Below are 20832 nucleotides of genomic sequence, written 5' to 3'. Positions count from 1 at the left end.
AGTAATCTACGCCAACACACCTGACTGACCTAATTAGGTGAATGGGGATCCCGCTGTCGAGCCTAATCAGGTGTGCTGAGCTAGCCAAGTGCAGTGAGAGGTGTCAGACGGGCGGCGCTAGGGGTCCCATGGGGAAGGAAGCCCCATGCTGCTGCAGCAGGACAGGGAGAGGAGCACAGATGCATGATGGGACCCCATACTGGGATGAGCATCTGCTCTCAACTAACTAGAGACCTGCAATTCATTTCTGTAATTAAAACTTTAAACGATAGTGAGGCTTTGTATCTGAACAGCTCCACTCTTTTACAGATAAACACGGAAGCATCTAATAGCCAGCTAGCAAAAGAGAGAGAGAGAGAGAGGAAGAGAGGGCGAGAGAGAGAGAGAGAGGGGGGGGGGAGATAGAGAGAGGGGGAGATATTCCCTCTCATATTACTGTATCTTCTGCCTTTTAAAAACATACTTTGTTCTTGTGCTTTGTGCTTTGGCAAAACTGCTCATAAAGCAAATTTGAATTTGGGAGAGAGACAAAGTGGGAGAGAGAAAGATAGAGAGAGAGAGAGAGAGAGCGAGAGACAGAGAGAGAGAGAGAGAGACAGAGAGAGAGAGAGAGAGAGGGAGAGATTTCCTGTGCGCAGTGGAAGTGAGACTGACACTGTGAGGCTGTGAGGGTTAGGGAGAGGCAGTGAATCATACGGCACTCCTGCCAGAAGTGACACAAACACAGACGTGAGGTCTGAAAGGTAGCGGGAGCTCATGAGGAGTGCCTATCTCACGCTGCAAATATTCCTGTACAAACAACCCAGAGGCCTGTGAGTTCTCCATTCAGGATATCAAAACAAAATCCTTCCCTTCTGTAGCTCAGAGTCAACCATCTGTTTTTATTCTAATGAGCACAATTCTTTTAAAGTTAATGCCTCCAACTTCTAAACAAATGGGTGAAATGAGCAGGAACAGTGGACCGGGACGGGGTGGGGCGAGCCCACGGCACAACGTCTCCCCAGTGAACTACTCTCAGCTGTGGGCACAGATATGTGGAGCGCCACCACAGAACCAGCGCCATTCAGAGAGCAGGAGAGAGAGAGAGAGGGAGGGGGGAGTGAGAGAAAACAGTTCCATAATTCTTCCACAAGCTGAGGAAATGACAGAGAAAGAGACCAAGAGAAGCACTTGAGAGTGTGTAAATCCTCCACGCACACACGCCTCTCGCCGAGTTCTGATATTCCAGAGCTTCCAGGTCAGTTGACCTGGCAGGGCTGGGAGATGGCGTCTGTGGGAGTGGAGCGATCGGAGGAAAGTGATAACACAGTCTTGTGGCCAGAGCTGCTGACAAACAAGGAGGAGGCTGTGGCCTGTTCCAGAAAACAAAACCTTCGACAGGAAGCTGGGGTGTAACTCTAGGAAGTGCTCGGGTCTTGGAGAGAGAGAGAGAAAAAGAGAGAGAGAGAGAGAGAGGAAGAGGGAGAGCCAAGCAGCACAAGGGAACTGAAAGGGCTAAGACATGTTGTGTTGGCAACATGAGGGGACTAGGACGAATGCCTGTGACAGAGGGACGGTTCACTGCTAGAATTCTGAAGAGCTCTAGCTGCCGCATTAAGAATATGTAAACAAGCAAGGGCAAGCAAATGCAAACACAGTTGATGGGTGTGTTCTAAACCAGTTTGAAATGCCATTCAATAGAGATAAAGAAAAAACTGTTTTTAGAACAAAAACTTTCACTTTAAACATTGCTATCTGAATGCAGTATCTGAGATGGGACTGCTGGTCTTTGTCTTTGCAACAGTATGTCTGTGTTCAGTTCTATTGTTACTGTAAATGGAATATGTGTTTTTTTTTTTTAAATACCACACTGTAGATGTCAGCAAATGTTGCTTGTTCTGGTCAATTGGCAGCACCAGAGTGCAAGTTATATCCTCTTAAATCAGTCTTTAATAGAATTATCAAAACATTCCCCAGCTATGGTTTATTTTCACGCTGGCTGGCTTGTTTTCGTGCCACCTTACAGAGGCAATAATGGCACAGCATTGTGACAATGCAATTCCTTCCAATGGGAAATCAGCTTCACTGTGTGACTTCAACTGCATTGAGCCAAAGAGCAAAACAAACAAACAAAATACTAACCTGGTTATACTTTGGCAAATACTGAGTATTATGAAGTATGTTATTAACATATCATATGTTCCTACACTGAACATCCATACATAACTATATAAAGTCCATCTGGCCTGAAAATATACATTTTTGCAGAAGTCGGTCTTGGGAAACTGAACACTTCAGTAGCCTCTTTAAAGCCTTAGCGAGGCCCCCTCATAGGGGTGTTCCCACCTTGTAATGACAAGCCCAGTCCCCCTAGTGTTTCTGCTTATCTATTTTTGGGATATCCTGCCATACGAGTCCAGCAGCTGGGCCGGGGCTGAGCCAGATGCTAATGCTAACCCGCCACAGACAGACACCCCCTCACTAATAATCAACTCCAAACACAAACACACCAGCCGTCCGTGCCTGAGTACTGGCTGTCCGTCAGACACTCGGGGGCCGTGACAAGCACAACAGAGCCCAGGCCTCTAACTGGGTTGTGGCTCTATCTAAATGTGGTCTCGTGGGCATAAAGATCAGGAAGAGTCTGGTAGCCCTGTTGGGAGGATTTGTTTACAACCCTTCCGTTTAACCGAATAAGGTAGGCTACCACCAAATCCATTTTAGTTTAAACAAATAACAGCAGATTGATAAATTACATCCTTGCCACAATTGTTTACTTAAATAGTATTTCCATAACAGAATAATAAAGTATTAACCAAGTAGCTAATCGTGCTCTCTCAGCACTCCTCTCCCCACATAGATGTTTTCTCTGTAAACTCCACAAATCTTTAATCCACACATGTTGTTTTGTCTGCTGAATGCAAACCGGATAAGTCTCTCTGGGACAGAGACACGTTGACCTCCAGGTCAACAAGTGACACAGCATTTAAATTGAGACATGTGCTTGGGGGCCTGACATTACTGACATTACTCTTACTTTTTAAAGCTAGAAGCTTTAGCCGGGTATTAAAAGATTTCACTGGATAATGACATAAGATTTGCAGAAGATCGCTTGGTGGCTGGACATATAGCAACATCATAGCATATGTTTGTAGTTGCTGGGGATTAGTGATGTTTATTTATGACCAGGCTAAGTGTGCCGTACTACTTATGGTTGGATAATATACCCACAGAGCTCCCACAAGCAGAACTGGCAGGACTTTGGTCACTGGGTCTAAAAGTTCAACCCTAAATGCACAGAAAACAGAGGGGAAACCAAACTGTTTCATATCAACACAGAAGACACAGAGTAAGTAGGCTACTTCAACTGTCTTTAAAGGCTTCCTATTTGCCTAGCACCCTGCGCATAGTGCAAGGGTAAATAGTGGAACTTCACTCGTGACACAACATTCCAGGGAATGCACATGGTACTGAAAGCAGAAGTGGAAACTACAAGGGCCCAAACAATTAGTCAGACCATGTAGCAATTTGTTTCTGCAAAGGTTAGAACCGATGTGAGTAGTTACTATGTAAATACACAGGTATGTGGGACCATACTTGGTTTTCACAGTGAAGAGCCTGAACAAACACAACAAAGAATGTTGAAATAATTGCCATGACTTTTTGAGACGGTGTAGCCAAAGTGCACAAGGCTAAAACAAAGAATTCAGGTCAGAGTGACAGTGTGCAGTAATAAATGGCCTATTATGCAAGTAACACAAAAATATCTACATTAAATGAAAGAGCTTGGGTTTACTGCCTGGAGTAGAACACGCCAGATGAGGCCATACAGCTCACGCTCACGTGCCCTTTCACTCGTCTCCTGCATCCAAACAAATACTCTGTCAAGCACAAAAAAAAACACAAAAACACACACATGCATCATCTCCCTCAGTGCAACCTTCCCAAGCCCAGGTCTGACTTTGAAGAACAAACATGTTTGTTTATATAATCAGATTCTCTATCACCTGGGGCTCAGTCTTGGTCACCGTGTGTGTTAGGCAGGGCCGGAAAGAGCTGCTGGGGCCGCTCTGAGCAGCGCCACCATACCAGGAAAATCCAGTTCCCCCTCAAGGTCACGTTGAGATGCCATTATGTGAAGTCTGTTAAGTTTGTGTATTAGTGTGTGATTTGGCTGCCAAGCTTTCTCTTTCTCTCTCTTACTTTCCCACTCTCAAGAACACTCCTTGTTAAAAGGATCTCATTCAAAGAAGTGATGACTTTTTTTTTTTTGTTTAAACATCACACCGCAGAGCAGCTGAGAAATCAAGAAAACGGTTCCTGCAGCTTCAAACGCAGCTCAATAGACCAAAAGATGAAAAAGGAGACTTGCTTGTGCTTCTACTTTTGTGTCCATGTGTGTGTGTGTGTGTGTGTGTGGGGGGGGGGGGGGTGTACACTTGTCGCACACAGACAGGAAGAGAGGGACATCTCTAACGAGTGATCCCCAAACCAGCTGATCTATGACCCTGGAGCTATTCAAAACCTACTGATTGCAGGGAGGGAGAGGTCAAAACATATCCATCAAAGACCTCAACAACCACTTTGCTGCTGATCATTCTCTCAATAAACCTGTTAGGTGACACTGCAGTGCTGAAAGACAAATTGACGACAATATTATATGAGAGACACATAGCCAAGTCTAACAGCCACTGTCTTATCTAATTCTACATACACCCTTACAATTTCTTCACTTATGCTTACATTTGTAGCTTGGCACTGGTGTATATCACCAAGCTAAGATATTATTTGGCAGCATGAGGCTATCAAATCTGCATTTCTTTCAGTATGTTTACTGTCCAAGGCATTGCAAAATGGACAATTAGTACCTCGTAAAACAAGTTAATTGTTTAGAGTTAACACATTATTTCTTTGAAACACATCTTGAGATATATGGAGTTTTGAGGACACTGACCGCAGTAGGGACAGAGATTTGAGGGGAGCCTAATTAGACAGTATCAGCACGGGTTGACAGCTCCTCGGCATTCAGTACCAAGAGGCGGAGCTCGTTTCCCGGGCAGCCATATTTTCACTCTGGGCATTTCCGTTGATATGCGGCCTAAGATCGCCACCAGACAAATGGCAAATGTCCAACAGCGGAGACAGAAGTGAAAGTGATTCTTTGCACATGTCAGCCTGCAAGTTCATAATCAGACTGTGAGTGCTTTGCTAAAAGAGTGACGCCGTAGTGTTGTTGTTCACAGTCACACCACCAATTAACAACTATTTATGAGTAGCCCCCCCGCCCCATATGTGTGAGTGTGTGTGTGTGTGTGTGTGTGTGTGTGTGTGTGTGTGTGTGTGTGTGTGTGTGTGTGTGTGTCTGTTTGTGACTACGTTCTTGTGTACTATGAGAAATTAAATATTGTAACTTAAAAAAATCCAATACATGGGCTAGGCTTTGCTGCACTACACTGCTATCGGCTGGGTAGCCTACTGGGTATTCTACATGAGATGTATGGACGCATTGTGACAATTCTCAAGAAATAACAGACTACCTCTAAAAAGACATGTGGTAGGCTACAATAACTATCTAAATACCTACATTGTTCCATGTAGCCTAATGCCAATGCAACAACATAGTTAAACAAATCAGCTATCGAAATTATAAGCAAGGCTAGCCTACTAATTAAGTCAATAGACTTTTCACTCTTTTCTCTCATTTTACTGACCCGTGCTCCCGACGTCAAACTCGAGGTGTTAGGTGGTAAAGATATCCTATCTGTGAAGTATGTAGCTAATGTTTAATGAATTCATGAGGGTGGTTGTGCAACACGAATTCTGTTCCGAATCCACAGAGATAACTATATTTATGTAGCCTGCATGACCAATTGGCACAACCGTGATATGTTTCCTGTAGGGTTTGAGACAGGCTGATAAGAATCAAAGCTAAGCGAGCCAGAATGCGCAAACACAGAGCAGGTGCCAACCACTGTATAGGCTTTAGACGAAATGGAGTCATGATCAGGATATGTCTTTGTCATTCGGGTTGTCATTATATGCGATTAACAAAGGTGTAGCCTTTATAAAGGAACACACCGAGGTGGATTTAAATCGAAGTGTTAGACTTACCCAAAATCCTGGTCCATAGATTTAAAGAAGAATTTGTAGCTGTTGACTGGACGATTGTTGAGGACATTTTTGAAATCTGCCAACGTGACTTTCTCAGGAGGAACCGACAGTTTCACTAAATAAGGAGTCTCCTCCTCGTCGATATGGTATATAATTTTAGTCTCCGCCATGAGAATGTGAATAGGACAATCAGAGGGAACACGGACAGTGACAGCAAAATGTAAAATATAGCCTAGCTATCTATCGAGTAAATATCGCAAATCAAACATGTCAACATGTATAACTGTCAAGATCACGTCGGAAAACAAATAATCCCGTCTTTGACAGCATATTCAGTCCCAGGCATTGTCGAGTCTATTGCGGCTTCGTTGTGCCTCTCAATACGGTGGCTCGGTCGGCAGTCAAACAGGAAGGGACGGTTCACATCCCAGCTACATTGAGTTTGGAACATTTCCCCACTTGTTTCTCAAGGACGTTCTGCCACCTAGCGATGTGCTTTGTTATCGACATAGTCAATTGAAATGTCCTTATTTGTAATCAAAAGAATAGCCTAATAATGAGCTATCCTGGAAGCAAGTAAACGTTCTTAGAAAGTAGCTGTTTGGCTGTTTGAAAAAGATCAATAACAAAAATAAGCATAATGAATAAAATTTAGATTTACAGCCTTATGCCTAGAGCCTCCTGTAAACTTGACTAGGAGAAGCATCTACCTTAGAGGAGGGAGTTATATAGTAGTGAAGACATCAGACAATAAATGCAGTCTATGATTATAGGCCTGCTTCCATTTATTTAACCAAAGAAACAAAAATAAACTAGGCTAAGATACAGTGAATTGTCTTCACCTTTTGATGTTTTAATCCACGCTTTAAACAGCAGAGGGCAGTCCCAGGCCATCCCCAAATTTTGTGTGTATAAAGGTCTATGTAAAAGTCTCACATTTATATTGATCATATTGCCTGTATTCAAATCTACTGTAATTTTATTTGTATGTATGGCACCTAGACTTTACACATTATTAATTCTCCAGCACATTATATCCATCGACTTTATCCTTGTAATTTCTCTTGCATTATATTGTTATGACACATTTGGCGGTTGTTATGGGTAACGTGAAAAAATGAATGGCACCATGAGATTTTAAGCTTAGCCTGCTTGCACAGCAGGGGGCTGATGAATTCACAGAAGACTTTCTCTGATATTCTTCTGTAGGAAACCACGCTGGTACATCGTGCTGATCGTGATATTGATGTAATTTAAGAAGTTTTGCTATTTCAACTGATAATTGGATTGCTCATGCACACAAGTGAGACTTTAAATTAAACATTGGGTTTAATTATTTGTTTAAAAGGTGTTGGATTTGCAATTGGCTAACACTAGGGTCCGTTTTTATCTCAGAGGGTGCATGCCAACATAAACCCATTCCTGAACAAACCAACCCACGCATGGCATTTTAAGTTAAACATATTGGCTGGAATAATGGAAAACGTGTCTGTTTTCACAACAATTGCCCCAAGAGGAAGTAGGAGACAGAGGACAGCAGACTATTGTTGAATTTCCTTGTGGAGTAAAGGCTTTTCTGTGGTAGTGATATCAACCATATAAAATATGGATTTTAGAAACAAACATCTTCTTTGCCCTCTCTGAAAGAGAAGATTCTCAGTAGAGCTGTAAAAAGAACTTAATTTAGCAAACAGCTTTATCCAGAGAACCCTTCTTTATAAACCGCGCCGTAAACTATTTAAGCATCCTGAAATAGCTTTTACACGATTTAAACATTTAACTGTCTCTTACCAAATCTATTAACACATGCCAGAGCCTATATATTTTAGCAATGTACACATACACATGAATTACATGACTTGTTTTTATTTTTAAATGGCATATAAAAGGTGTTAGCTGAATATTTGACATTTCTCTTCCTCCCAACACTGACAACAAACATGAGACATAAATGTTGGCAAAATACACTAAAATACAGAGACAGCCAATAAGGAATAACCTGAAACGTTTATATCAAATACAAAAGAATAAGAAGGATTCTAGGCAAACACCGTAGTATTATGCTGGCCTAAATATGAAACCAATAAGGCATTAACTCTGTCTTTTGCTCTCTACTATAAGGACGCCCACTGAAGTAGTAAACTGATACAAAATACATAGTGCGATGTAATCAAACAGTATTTATGATGAGATGAAAAAATCAAAAAAGGGAAAATGAAGGAAAGGAAAAAGATCAAGTACAAATGATTAATAACAATATATTGCATGATATATCATCCTTGAAGCTAAAAGCAAGTAATCTCACCGAAATGATACTTCTTTGTCCTTATGTACAGCATTATATGTGCAAAGGCTTATCTTTGAGATTAGGGTCATGTTCTTTAGATGTCTGTACAAATCTGGCTTGTCTACATGGACTTGCTTTAATTTCACTCCTAACTGATGGTTTGAAGTCTGCTGCCATCAAATGCCACATGCATGCCAATACCATGCATTTTTCCCCCTGACAGAAACAAATACATTTAGGGAACAGTTTTAGGAAATGTTCAAAATAACTAAATTAAACTGGACCATGATCGAAAAATATCACTGAATATGTCAAGATCATTTCATCTGTTGTGAAGCTATGGTCATCAGCTTAGGTACTGTGACATTTGAAGGCTGGTCCTGGACTTGGCATCACACAGGACATTTCCCAACTCCAACTCATTAAACAGCAGACCCAAACAGTGGTGAGGGTGGTTACAGCTATTCCCATCTGATCTGACCATTCTCATAAAAAAGTTGCTAAGAGTTATGCAATCAGTTATGAGCTGAACTTGCACCCCGAAACATACAGTGATAATAGGAATGAAAGCACCCTCTCTGCTTGTTCACCCTACCAATGCAAGAGAGAAAGACACACACACGCGTACATGCGCGCACACGTGCGCACACGCGCGCACACACACACACACACACACACACACACACACACACACACACACACACACACACACACACACACACACACACACACACACACGTTCTGGTTTGCAAGTGAATTCCTGAGAAATACAATGCCTCTCTTCGTTGACAGCCCCTTCTCTTTTGTGTCTTAAAGATCGCCCAAGGATCAGGACTGGGCAACATTATGCAGAGTACCAGAGCCTCATGCAACATGAATGCAGCTTGAAAGACAGAACGTCCCCTTTTAAGTCCCCGATCATTGTCCATCATCAACAGCTTCCCTTTTATTTCTTTTTGAATGCGGAAAAAAACTGAAACGTTACAAAAAAAAGCATACTAACAAGTACACAGTGTATTGATATCCATCTCGTCGAGTGGCTATTAATGCGAGCTTGACCACTAATGTCAATGTATGACACTACGACCTAAAGCATACAATATCCTAAATGAATATATAGCTTTAGCAGTGATAAACATAGTACAAAGGTATCAGAAAAAAAGAAAAGTTGGTAGCATGAAGCTTATTGAACAGCAGACACAATGGCAACACCTCCTTTATGGCTTGATCCGTGAGTCTCCCAGCATTCTGATTGGTTGTCGTCTCATCGCCATTTCCATTCGCTCTGGGCCAGCCAGCAGCCTATCAGGCAGCACCTCACTTCCATGACATCTTCTCCATTTCTTCAAATGTACAAGACAAACGCCAGAGGAACGATAAAGTAAATTAAAAAAAAACAAAGCCTAATGTGTGTTTTTTTCCTTCTTATCATTTAATAACTTGATCATAGAGATGGCTTTTACCTTTATTGAGGTCTATGACTCTTGAGGAAGAAGCATAGGACGTCTCTGCCTGCTCCTTCATTATGTTGTTCTTGTAGTCTGTAACAACAAAGCATAGTTTGCTTTAATATGGGGTTTCTGTCTGGCAGTACTTCTAAAGGATCCATCTGAGGGAGATCAAATATAGCTCTAAGCACAATCATACATCGGAGGTATGAAGGAAGCCAGAGTCTGAAGAGCAGCACACCCTCTGATGAGACCTGTCCCACACATGGACTAAGAGCTTTCTTAAATAATAATGCTAACTAAATGTCTCTCACCCCTGATGTCATCCTGATTGCAGTTCTTTTGTCCAGTGGGCTCCATCTCAATAGCTGTCCTTTGCAGCCTACATAAACAAATGGAGCAGTTATTACACATTCATTACAAATTACTCTCTAAGAGTTTTAGTGTGTCATGAACATTCTTCATTTAGCCAAATATAATTCAGTCATGTATCAGTATGTGTACGTAGTGCATGTATACCACTAAAAAGGTGAGTTTAACTGTGGCTCAATTTGTGATATTAAACTTCTTGTAGGGAACAGTATTGATTTAATAAAGGATGTATAACTTATGATAATAGATGTCATATGAAATGTAATGTATTGATACAAATTATATATGAATGTTATGTGCAGTAAGGGCAATCAAGTTCTTACCGTTCAGATCTACTTATATCATACTCCAGCTCTGAAATAAACACATAGGTAGATTTTTGATAATGTCTGAGAAAACAAAAGTCTATAACTGTTTTTGCACTAGGAAAATATAAAATGAGCAAAAAACATACACTTTTTCCCTTGTGTTAGCCGGTCTTCAGCTAGTCTGTCTTATAAACACTGTTTGCAAAGCTCCTCAGTAACTGGTAAAAAAGCTAATTTAGTATTTTGTATTTATGTTTCATTTTATTGGCTGTTAAAATTCAGTGTGACTCAATCATAGGGGAGGAGGAACATAATTATATATGGGGGACATCAAAAACAGATTTAGCACCACAGAAGGAGCCATTCATTCTGAATATAAACAGACACTTTGCATTCGTGTTTGCTTTTACAAACATGTCAACACAGATCTGCAAACACGCTCCACTCCCGTTGGGTTCCTATAGTACCTCTCTTCCTGCGGCTCCGCGTGAGCAGGATCACCGCGGCAACAATGAGAGTGAGCAGGAGGAAGATGGCCAAGACGTAGCCCAGCTGGTTGAGGAAGTGACTGCGTGGCTCTGGAACGATGACATTGAAAACTCGCGCCGTCTCCACCAGGTTCGTTTCTGAGAAGTAAATAAACAAGAGGGAGACAGTTTCAGAAGACCGATCCAAACCTAATGAGTTACAGCAATTTGTCGTAGTCTGTACGATAGTGGAAAAGATGGGGGAAAAAGGAACTAAAAGATACTGAGAGTGAAATTAAGATAACAGGATTTTACTTAAAAAAACTAAAACATCCCCCTATCCCTCCACTCCATCTCTCTCACATCCTTCCTTTATCTCTCTCCTTCTCTCTCTCTCTCTCTCTCTCTCTCTCTCTCTCTCTCTCTCTCTCTCTCTCTGTCTGTCTCGGAGTGAGAGGAGAACAGCAGTTTACATGTTAGAGTGCTTTTTAGCTCTAATGAGTTCCAGACTTGATGTCATCCAGCAGCAATTTTTTTTCCTGGAAGAGAGGCGAAAAAAAAAAACATGGCTTTTAGTCTGTGGTTAGGTCAGGCAGACTGGTAAAAACTTTTCCATTTGTTTATATTATCCCAAAAGAGTCAGTATTTGCAGTCAAAGTCATAGTTCATAGCTTATAGTCGCTCGCACAAACAAGACTGAATTTCCCTAGCCTGTGATATGAAGCCACTGGAACATATGAGTATGGCATTTGTTGCTTGCTTTGCCTGGATAGTTAAGGCTTCAGAGAGTCTGTATTGTAACAGAATATCAACAAAAAAAATCCAGAAAACTGCATTTTATAACATTTATGACTTTATTTGCATTTGATGCAGAAAAAAAGTATTTGAACCCCTAGCAAAACATGATTTAGTACCTGGTGGAATAACCCTTGTTGGCAAGCACAGACATCAGACGTTTCTTGTAGTTGGTCACCAGGTTTACACACATCTCAGGAGGGATTTTGGTCCACTCCTCTTTGCAGATCCTCTCCAAATCCTTAAGGTTGCTTTATCAATGGGAGGGAATGAGGGAATGAGGTATATTCCACGTTACATGGCCCCATCCATAGTCCCCTCGATGCGGTGGAGTTGTCCTGTACCCTTGACAGAGAAACAGCCCAAGGCATAATGTTTCCACCTCCATGCTTGATGGTGGGGATGGTGTTCTTGGGGTCATATTCAGCATTCTTCCCCCTCCAAACCCGGCAAGTCGAGTTGATGCCAAAGAGCTTGATTTTGGTCTCATCTGACCACATCCTGAATCACTCAAGTGTCCATTGGCAAACTTCAGACGGCCCTGTACATGTGTTTCCTTGACCAGGGGGACCTTGCGAGTGCTGCAGAACTTCAAAAATGTATGGCGTAGTGTGTTGCCAATGGTTTTCTTGGTGACTAGGGTCCCAGCTGCCTTGAGATCATTCACAAGCTCCCCCTGTGTAGTTCTGGGGTTATTCTGCACCTTTCAGATGATCACCGATACCACACGAGGGGATAACTTGCATGGAGCCCCAGACCTAGAGCGATTGACAGTTGTTTGGTGTTGCTTCCATTTACGAATAATCGATAGTTGTCTGCTTCTCACCAAGCTGCTTGCCGATGGTTTTGTAGCCCATTCCAGCCTTGTGCAGGTCTACAATCTTATCTCTGACGTCCTTGGACAGCTCTTTGGTCTTGCCCATGGTGGTGAGGTTGAAGGTGTGAATATGATTCTTTGGACAGGTTTCTTTTATACATATCACCAGTTGAGATCAGGTGTACCTTGTTAGACCTAATGAGGACTAATCTGTGTGCTTCTTGGGCACAAAACTGGTCATTGGGAGCCAGAATTCTTGCTGTTTGCTTGGGGGTTCAAATACTTAATTTCTGCATCAAATGCAAATAAAGCCGTAAAATGCAGTTTTCTGAATTTTTGTTGATATTCTGTTTCTCACTGTTAAAATACACCTACCATTACAATTCTAGACCACACATTTCTTTGGAAGTGGCCAAACTTGCGAAATCGGTAGGGGTTCAAATACTTATTTTCCCCACTGTAAATAACATCTCCTTTGTACTCAGACATTAAAGATTTTCGACAAACAAAGAAAGAACAGTAATTGAAAAGATAGGATAGCAAATAGCAAAGGAATGCATGATGCCCCATCATTAACTGATGTATGCCAATGAATGTATGTAAATAAATCAGTTGATCAGTAGTTGTCAAGGTATTATTTGGGACATTTCACATCAAATGGGAGATGGATGCGCTGAAGGGTCTGCCCTCTAAAAGACTTACTAGCTCCCAAGCTCTTTGAAGCTGTGGCCAGATATATCAGAGTCATCTGGTGGAGCCTGTTTACCACATGCCGTTGTGAGATGTCCTTGGTTCAACTCCAGCCTGTTGGCACTGACGTCTGATGGCTTGAGCCCCAATCAGCTTCATGAGGCTACACCTGGGAGGTCAGGAATACCCTCTCACTTTGACATTGAGGACTTGATCGAGGAGTTGTCATTGGTTGTCATCAAACTGTACTGTAAACTGTGGTGGTTATCCTTCAAAACAAATCGCATAAGAAAGTTCCTGAACAAAGATAAGTAAGAGAAATGAGGCAACACCATTGCCATGGAATGCACACAAGTGGGAAGCTTTGATTCTTTAAAGATTCAGATGAAAAAGTCCAAAATGGGGCATGTGAAATGGTCAGAATCCAAGCATAACCAGCAGTGTGCCTTTCATGTGCCGCCGAGCAGATGTCAGACAGACCCCACTTCCTCCTCATGGTGATAAAGCAGCTTCTGCCAAACGCAGGAAGACTGAAGTCAAAAGTCACATCATTTAAACTCCTAAATGCTCTCTCTTTGTGTCTCCGTCTCACTCTCTCCTTTCCTCCTTCTCTCTCTCACTTCTTCTTCCACTCTCTCTTCTTCTTTCACTCACTTGCAAAACATCTTAAATGCCATATTATCTGAGGAATTTCGTTGAAGACATTGCTTAACTGGAGAAGAATGAAAAGCTCTCTCCACTGAAACACAACTCCTATCCTGGTGGTTCAATTGTCTGCAGATCAGACAGGGCAGACACTTCACATGCACACACACTCTCATACACAGACACACTAACACACACACACACACACACACACACACACACACACACACACACACACACACACACACACACACACACACACACACACACACACACACACACACACACACACACACACACACACACAGACAATCCAGCCCCAGCTGGAAGAAAAATGCAGGACATTGGCCCAAGGAACCATTGCATGCAAGGGTTTTGTGAAGGTAGTCTGGATTTAGACTACGCAACTCAGATTCCAGACTCCAACCAGAAACCCCCATCATCTTTTCCCCCACTCCGGTTGCCCTAAATACAGGGCAGTTCTTTTTTGGAGGGGGTGGGTGGGCTAAGGAAACTGAAAGGGCACTTAGACACACAGACTGAAGTGAAATCTAAATACAACCCAGTTCTCAGACTGCACCTCCCCCAATCCCTACAGACCCCAGAAGACTAGACTGGGTAGAGGAGTGGGAAAAAAGCAGAAATCAGGAAAGTTTCAAATAATAAGTGCAATTTTCAAACCTGAACTGCAGACTGATTTTGTTATTGAACATAGCAAGATCAGAGTAGAGGTTAGCAACTGTAGTTAACGTGTCTCATCAGTTAGTCACTGAAACAAAGACACATGCCACTATGCGTCTTACACATTGTGGTAAAGCACATGTCTCTGTACTGAGTAGACACAAAAGATTAGACATTACAACTACACAACTCTTACTTGGATCATCCTCATTATCCAGGTGCAACTTAACAACAGGGCGGCTGTGGGTTGGCTTGTTGTTGATGGGCACCTCTGGTAGTTCTTGGGGGCTTGTGGGGAGGGGCTGCTGGACGGGGGACCCCACGATGAGGCGGAAGATGCGTCTCTCATGCAGGCCGCAGTAGTGGTGGTGCAGGTGGCAGACATACAGGCCCTTCTCCGACGGCTGCAGGTCAGAGATGCTGAGAGAGAAGTCTCCCCGCGAGAAGGCATCCGCTGTGATGTTCATCTTCTCACGCAGGAAATGCGGGCCGTATTTCCTCTCCTCGCCTGAGGCGTAGAGGTCCACCAGACGCTCTGCATTGTCTGGACGGACGCCCGGAGGCTGCCAGTCCCAGTGGACCACCTGCTGCAGGTCCTCCTGGTTGCCCTCCATCCACAGCGGCCGGCGGTTCATACAAGGCAGAACCACAGTGGTCCCCGCCAGGACCACAAACACAGACTTCTCACCGTCCCAAAAACGCTTCTCCTTATGGGCTATGGGAAAAGGAAACAGCGTTTCTTAAACTAAATTAAATTAATGAAATGAATATAATGTGAAGACAAAATAAGAAGAATATCTCAGTATAATCAACAATCTGTCATATGATGTAACCCTTTGCAATGCTTATATTATCCCAGTAGCAGTATCATGAAAATGTATGAAGAGAAATGGTATTAAAAAAAACTAATTAGTAGGCCTTGGAGGGAATCTTAGAGGAAGGCTTCTTACCTGACTTAGTGACATTGAGCTGCATCTGAAGGGCCTGGTGAATGTTGCAGTAGTGGTGATGCAGATTGCATGTGTAAAGACCTCTGTCATTGATCCCCACATCTACACAAGCACAAACATTAGGTAAATGACTACCGCATGTGGTCTGTGAGGGCTAAGCAGACTTGTGGAGAAGATTCTTGATTAGAAATCCACTCTCATTTAGGAACTACCTTTACAGAAAACAGCTTAGTATACTAAGGACTGGACCTTGAGAGTAGAAGGCAATTATTTACAGTCTAGCAACCTACTACTTCAGGGGCATGTCTGACTGAGACCAAGATTTTAGAACCTAATTCATTTATAAGCCCCTTCCATTCTGTATGTAAAGCAAGTTGGTTAGAACTTAAACAAATATTCATAACTATGGGCACAAACAGGAACTATATAGTATATAAGTATATAGCACTCCTTTATGAGAGAAATTATAACGTTGCCATACTGTGGATGATGAGTGAGAAGTTGCCATCAGTGAAAGCTTCAGGGGAGATGGTGACGCGGCCCTTGTTGTAGTTGGTATAGAGGCGCTCGCTGCCCCCGGGGAAGAGGTCCAGGACGCGCTCCACCCCTTCATGAGGGTGGCTGCGATAGAGGTCCCAGTGCACCACACGCTGGCGATCCCGCAGGCCGTCCTGCCGCCACATTACGCGCTGGTTGTGGCACGGCAACATGGCGTTGGAGCCGGCCGGGAGTGTGATGTTACGAGCCTCAACAACAGCGCCCTGAGTTTTGATCTGGGCCAATACTGAGAAATAAGGACACACACACACCCCGTTACAGATACACAAATACAGAGAAACATACAGATAGACAGGTGTGTGCGTGCACACACACGCACACACACACCCCGTTACAGATACACAAATACAGAGACACAAATCATTACAGAGACACTCTGAGACAGACAGACAGACATGCTACAGATACACAAACACAGACAGGCTGAGACTCTGAGACAGACAGACAGACATGCTACAGATACACAAACACAGACAGGCTGAGACTCTGAGACAGACAGACAGACATGCTACAGATACACAAACACAGACAGGCTGAGACTCTGAGACAGACAGACAGACATGCTACAGATACACAAACACAGACAGGCTGAGACTCTGAGACAGACAGACAGACATGCTACAGATACACAAACACAGACAGGCTGAGACTCTGAGACAGACAGACACATGCACACACCCACACACAAACCAGAAAGACAGACCTACTAGACATATACTCAAGCACGCACACACACAAAATCCAGTCCTGAACACATCAAACAACTTAAGTACCATTTAAAAGGTTACACACCATTTAACAAATAAAAAACAATAAATAAGAAAGTGTTCAAGACAAGTGTTTTAACATGCCATCACAAGAGAAAAGCCTTAAATATGAGCATGCCATTTAACAAGTCTTTAAGTCATCTTTAAGTCCAGACATGTTTTCCATACTAAAACTATTTGGCCCAACAGGGGTAATTGTTCATTGTTGGGCAAAAGACTTACCACACTGCGACCACAGGCAGGCAATAAATACTGCAAAATAAAAAAATGAAAAAGGGTAATTACTACCATTGCTGAATGTAGCAAAATATACAACAACAGTTTCCTGTAGGCCTGTGCTACTTTCTTCTTCAGTGGCCTCTATTTCTTTCAAATGGGGAAGTCAAGTAAAGTCTTCTGTCCCTAAAACAGTTTGATTGAGGAAAGAAGAAAGTAATAGAGAATATTAAACTGCAGTTTTGTAATTCACAGATATGCCGGCATAGGAAATGAATCTCTATTTCAGTCCATTGTCCCCACTGCCTATTTTCAGTGAGCGTCTGTGTGTGTACTATTCCTAGCCTGGATGTGGACGAAGCCAGGCCTCATGAGCTACTCCTGGGCCAACAAAAAGAAAACCAGCATCTGCTTGTATAACTGTAACGCTTTTACAGCTCCGATGAATGAAGGAGAGCTGAAGAGGACTCAGACAAAGAAGAACATGTAATGCTACATGACAAAGAAAAGTAAGCTAAAGTCTAAGAGTTTAAAGTTTAACTTAATCACACCTTATGACACTGTACGTTGAGTTCACATTTGTCAGTTTGATACTTACAAAAACGCACATATCACACAGTCTTCATTCATCGCAGGCCTAAACTCTGTTAAACTCATAATCCGTCATCTGAAACACTGTCAGCATTTACAGCTCCTAGCACCACCACTCCTAATGAATCATCTGTGTTACCCGGGGCAGAGGTCCCCAAAGCGCTCTTAAATAAGGTCCATCATTCTTGGCAAGACAATGTAACTGATCAAAATGATCCATGGTAGCTCCCACACTGAGGTAAACATTTACTGTTTAAAATGGACTCCGGGGACAAGGAAACATTTGGTATACTGGAATCAAACACACATGTGAACAATCGAGCGGTCAATGTGTAAAATCTGCAGTGACAGCGCATCTGATCCACTACAGAGATCTACGGTGCAGGGCTGAGCACGGACAGGCCAGATGGTTTGGAGATCAGACGATGAGGACTGAACATACCTAACCTGCTGTGTAACATGCGATTTCAGTCCTTGACACTCCACTTTGTTTTTTACGAGACCAGACTGTCCAAAGCCACCCTCCCAATATAGTCGCTGCCAAATAGATATCTCATACCACAGCAAGTTAATGTGAGCCATTAAATCGACCCATGAATGCTGTCCACTTGCTGCTTTTCATGGAGCGGTTTGACAAGAGCCCAGTGGTCTGTAAGGCAGGGAATATTTCACTCCTTTCCCAAAGAAAGTTTAGGGGGTGGGGGTGGTAGAGACATCCCCACACCCTGTTATTTTCTTCTCAGTATTTCTTAGCGAGAGAGTGGCACATTTAAAAGACTCTATGGTTGCTAAAGACTTAACAACACCTCCAGGACGTAATAACTACCATTACCCAAATCACTCAAAAACTAGGCTATACCTTTGAGGCATTAGCCTCAGTATTTTTCTTGGGGTAATTTGTGGTTGCATGAAAATACAGTTCACCTCAGCACAATTCACTCTGTGAAAACAAACAGGAGTGTCAAATGTTTTCTTCATATTTTTTCCCCAATTTTTTATATAGCATATAGACACGACCATTTGTACTGCTTTAGAAGACATGCAGATATGAAGAAAAGAAGAACCACCCACTACTGAGATCATGGTCTGAGGCTTCATTGCATTCAAGGCCAGAGGAGCTCTGGGTTATGTCTCTTCACTCTCCAAACATGGAAGGACTTGTGGACTCTCTGTGACTTTTTCCCTGACAAAACTTCCTAACTCAAATAAAACGTCCTCATAAATTACCTAACACATCCAATTTATTTTGGGATCATCTCTCTGAAGTCTGATGTTATGTAGCAGTGCCATATGACTACACACTGATTCATGCTGAGCAATAACATGGTCAGAGGATGGTAATTAAACTGTATAATGACTAGGCTAGAGGACTTGTGCGAACTCAGCACAACACCTCCATGAGCATCCTGCAGAGACTACCTCTAATGCAAAACACATTGGAATAGAACTCAAAACACATGAATCTACCATGACTTCCTCTCAAGCCACAGAAAAAAAGAACATCTAGATTCTAGAAGAATCAAGGATCGTGATGGAATAACTAACATTCCTTTGTTTCTCCCCAGATCAACAAAGACATTCTGGGATCCTTCAACATCTCACAACACAAATCTATAGTACAAATACAATATACAACAATTCAAAAGAGAAATAACATGTTGGAAAATAGTTCAACTAACATGACCTGAAAGCCAAACTATGGAATTTTGGATCAGATCACTCTTTCCTGTTTATTTGCCCTATAAACAAGATTCCATTCCACAGCATGGAAGCAGGTTTAAGAATATAACAATGGCAAATCAGAACAAACTGAAAGAGGTTGACAAAAAAAGAGAGAAAACACGACACATGTTCGAAGAAAAACATTGACATTAGCTTATTGAACAAGACAATATTTACTTACCTTGTAAAAAAAACATGGTCGGAATAAATCCTCGTTTTTCTGTCTAAAAATGGTCACATAAAAGTCGACACTGGGGTGCTGCTGATGCGCTTTGCGGCAGGCAACTGTCACAGCCGTCCAAGGATGGCACGCATCACCTGGAAAAGTTTGTCGACCTGCAACAACAAAGTCATTGTCTGGGTCGATCTGTTAGAAACGCTGGACGCCCCTCCTCTACAGTCTGAAACTCTACACTAGCCCAGCCCACTGAAGGGTTTATACACTGCTTATCTTTGTTAATGGCATATTACTTTAAGAATAAACTAATTGACTAAACTAAACTAAGTCTAACAACCGTCTGTCGCATGTCATAGGCCACGCGCACATCTTTCTTCCGACGTGCGAGTGACACATTCACATAACCACATTACAGATCTGTTATTAACAAATAGGACTACAAACCATTCAACTCACGTATAGTTGCGGAGTTTATGGGGCTGAGATTTAGACATGAAGATGCTCTGATCCATCCGATCTATTAGTAGTCCAGTAGTCAATGTTATATAGTAGCTATAGGCTATACTTAGTTTCAAGTGTAATATAAATTACTGTTGTTTCAATGTCATTACAAAAAGCCCTTCGGCAATTAACTCAAATCTGAATATCAACATGTGCTCTTAATCAGAAGGACCAAACAAGGTGAACACACAACAGTAAGCCATCTAAAGACGTAGCCTACGGTGCCCCCAAAAAACTTCAGTTGGATTTAGAGCAGCTGGCATTGCACTTCGGCCAGTAGGCTACATCCAGCTTCGCAGGGGTAGCTGGAAAACAGACTGAACTTCAGTTGTGACATGGAGCAGTGGTCTACAATGGTCTACAAGTGACGACAAGCCAACTCTTGGCCACACTCTCCTATCATGAAATTAACAGCGAGCTGAAACAGTCGCATGCGTTCCTGAAAGAGCTGAAAGCAGACATTGACCTATGAAGTCATCAATCCTGGCACGGGAAGATACCAAGGGAAGCCTCTTGCAGACAAAGAGATGCATTCTGCAAACGAGTAGCCTATAGTTTTCACGAAGACGAACTTTGTGTAGGCTATTTACACTGATAAATTATAATGGTCTGCTGCATTAAAAATATCATGTTACAGATACGTAGAAAATACACATGGTTTTGAAAGAGATATTTCCCAAACAATCCCTTTGGCTCAAATCCTTTACACGGCCCAACCTAGTGCACAGTTGAGTTTAAGAATTCGGTTA

At 42.4% G+C, this 20832-nt stretch overlaps 2 protein-coding genes and 1 long non-coding RNA gene across 3 annotated transcripts in view; 1 reads left to right on the top strand and 2 right to left on the bottom strand.

Annotated features, from left to right (window-relative positions):
- The window catches only part of dvl1a (dishevelled segment polarity protein 1a), a 30394-nt gene extending 23923 nt beyond the window's left edge, over positions 1-6471 (bottom strand). Inside the window, exon 1 of the mRNA XM_080853908.1 lies at positions 6091-6471. Coding sequence (XP_080710034.1) covers positions 6091-6260 — 170 coding nt within the window. The 5' untranslated portion in view covers positions 6261-6471. The remainder of the gene's footprint in view (positions 1-6090) is intronic.
- On the top strand, positions 2555-9321 carry LOC308377328. Its single transcript, XR_013968932.1, has 3 exons — positions 2555-2677; positions 3213-3328; positions 9194-9321. It is a non-coding gene; the product is annotated as an uncharacterized lncRNA (long non-coding RNA).
- A 288-nt stretch (positions 9322-9609) lies between these two features.
- Positions 9610-20171, bottom strand: mxra8b (matrix-remodelling associated 8b). The gene is made up of 11 exons (XM_080853910.1): positions 20039-20171; positions 19586-19740; positions 17098-17127; positions 16032-16334; positions 15551-15652; positions 14797-15315; positions 10973-11131; positions 10521-10551; positions 10140-10207; positions 9841-9918; positions 9610-9720 (listed from the first exon to the last, which is right to left on the bottom strand). The coding sequence occupies exons 2-11, from the start codon at positions 19599-19601 to the stop codon at positions 9695-9697; spliced, it is 1332 nt and encodes a 443-aa protein (XP_080710036.1). The 5' UTR covers positions 19602-19740; positions 20039-20171; the 3' UTR covers positions 9610-9694.
- Between the last annotated feature and the right edge of the window lie 661 nt (positions 20172-20832).

Source organism: Sprattus sprattus, assembly GCF_963457725.1.
Source record: "Sprattus sprattus genome assembly, chromosome: 16".
Taxonomy (NCBI): Eukaryota; Metazoa; Chordata; class Actinopteri; order Clupeiformes; family Clupeidae; genus Sprattus; species Sprattus sprattus.
The sequence above is the reverse complement of the archived record's forward strand: the minus strand, read 5'-3'. Positions and strand labels throughout refer to the sequence as shown.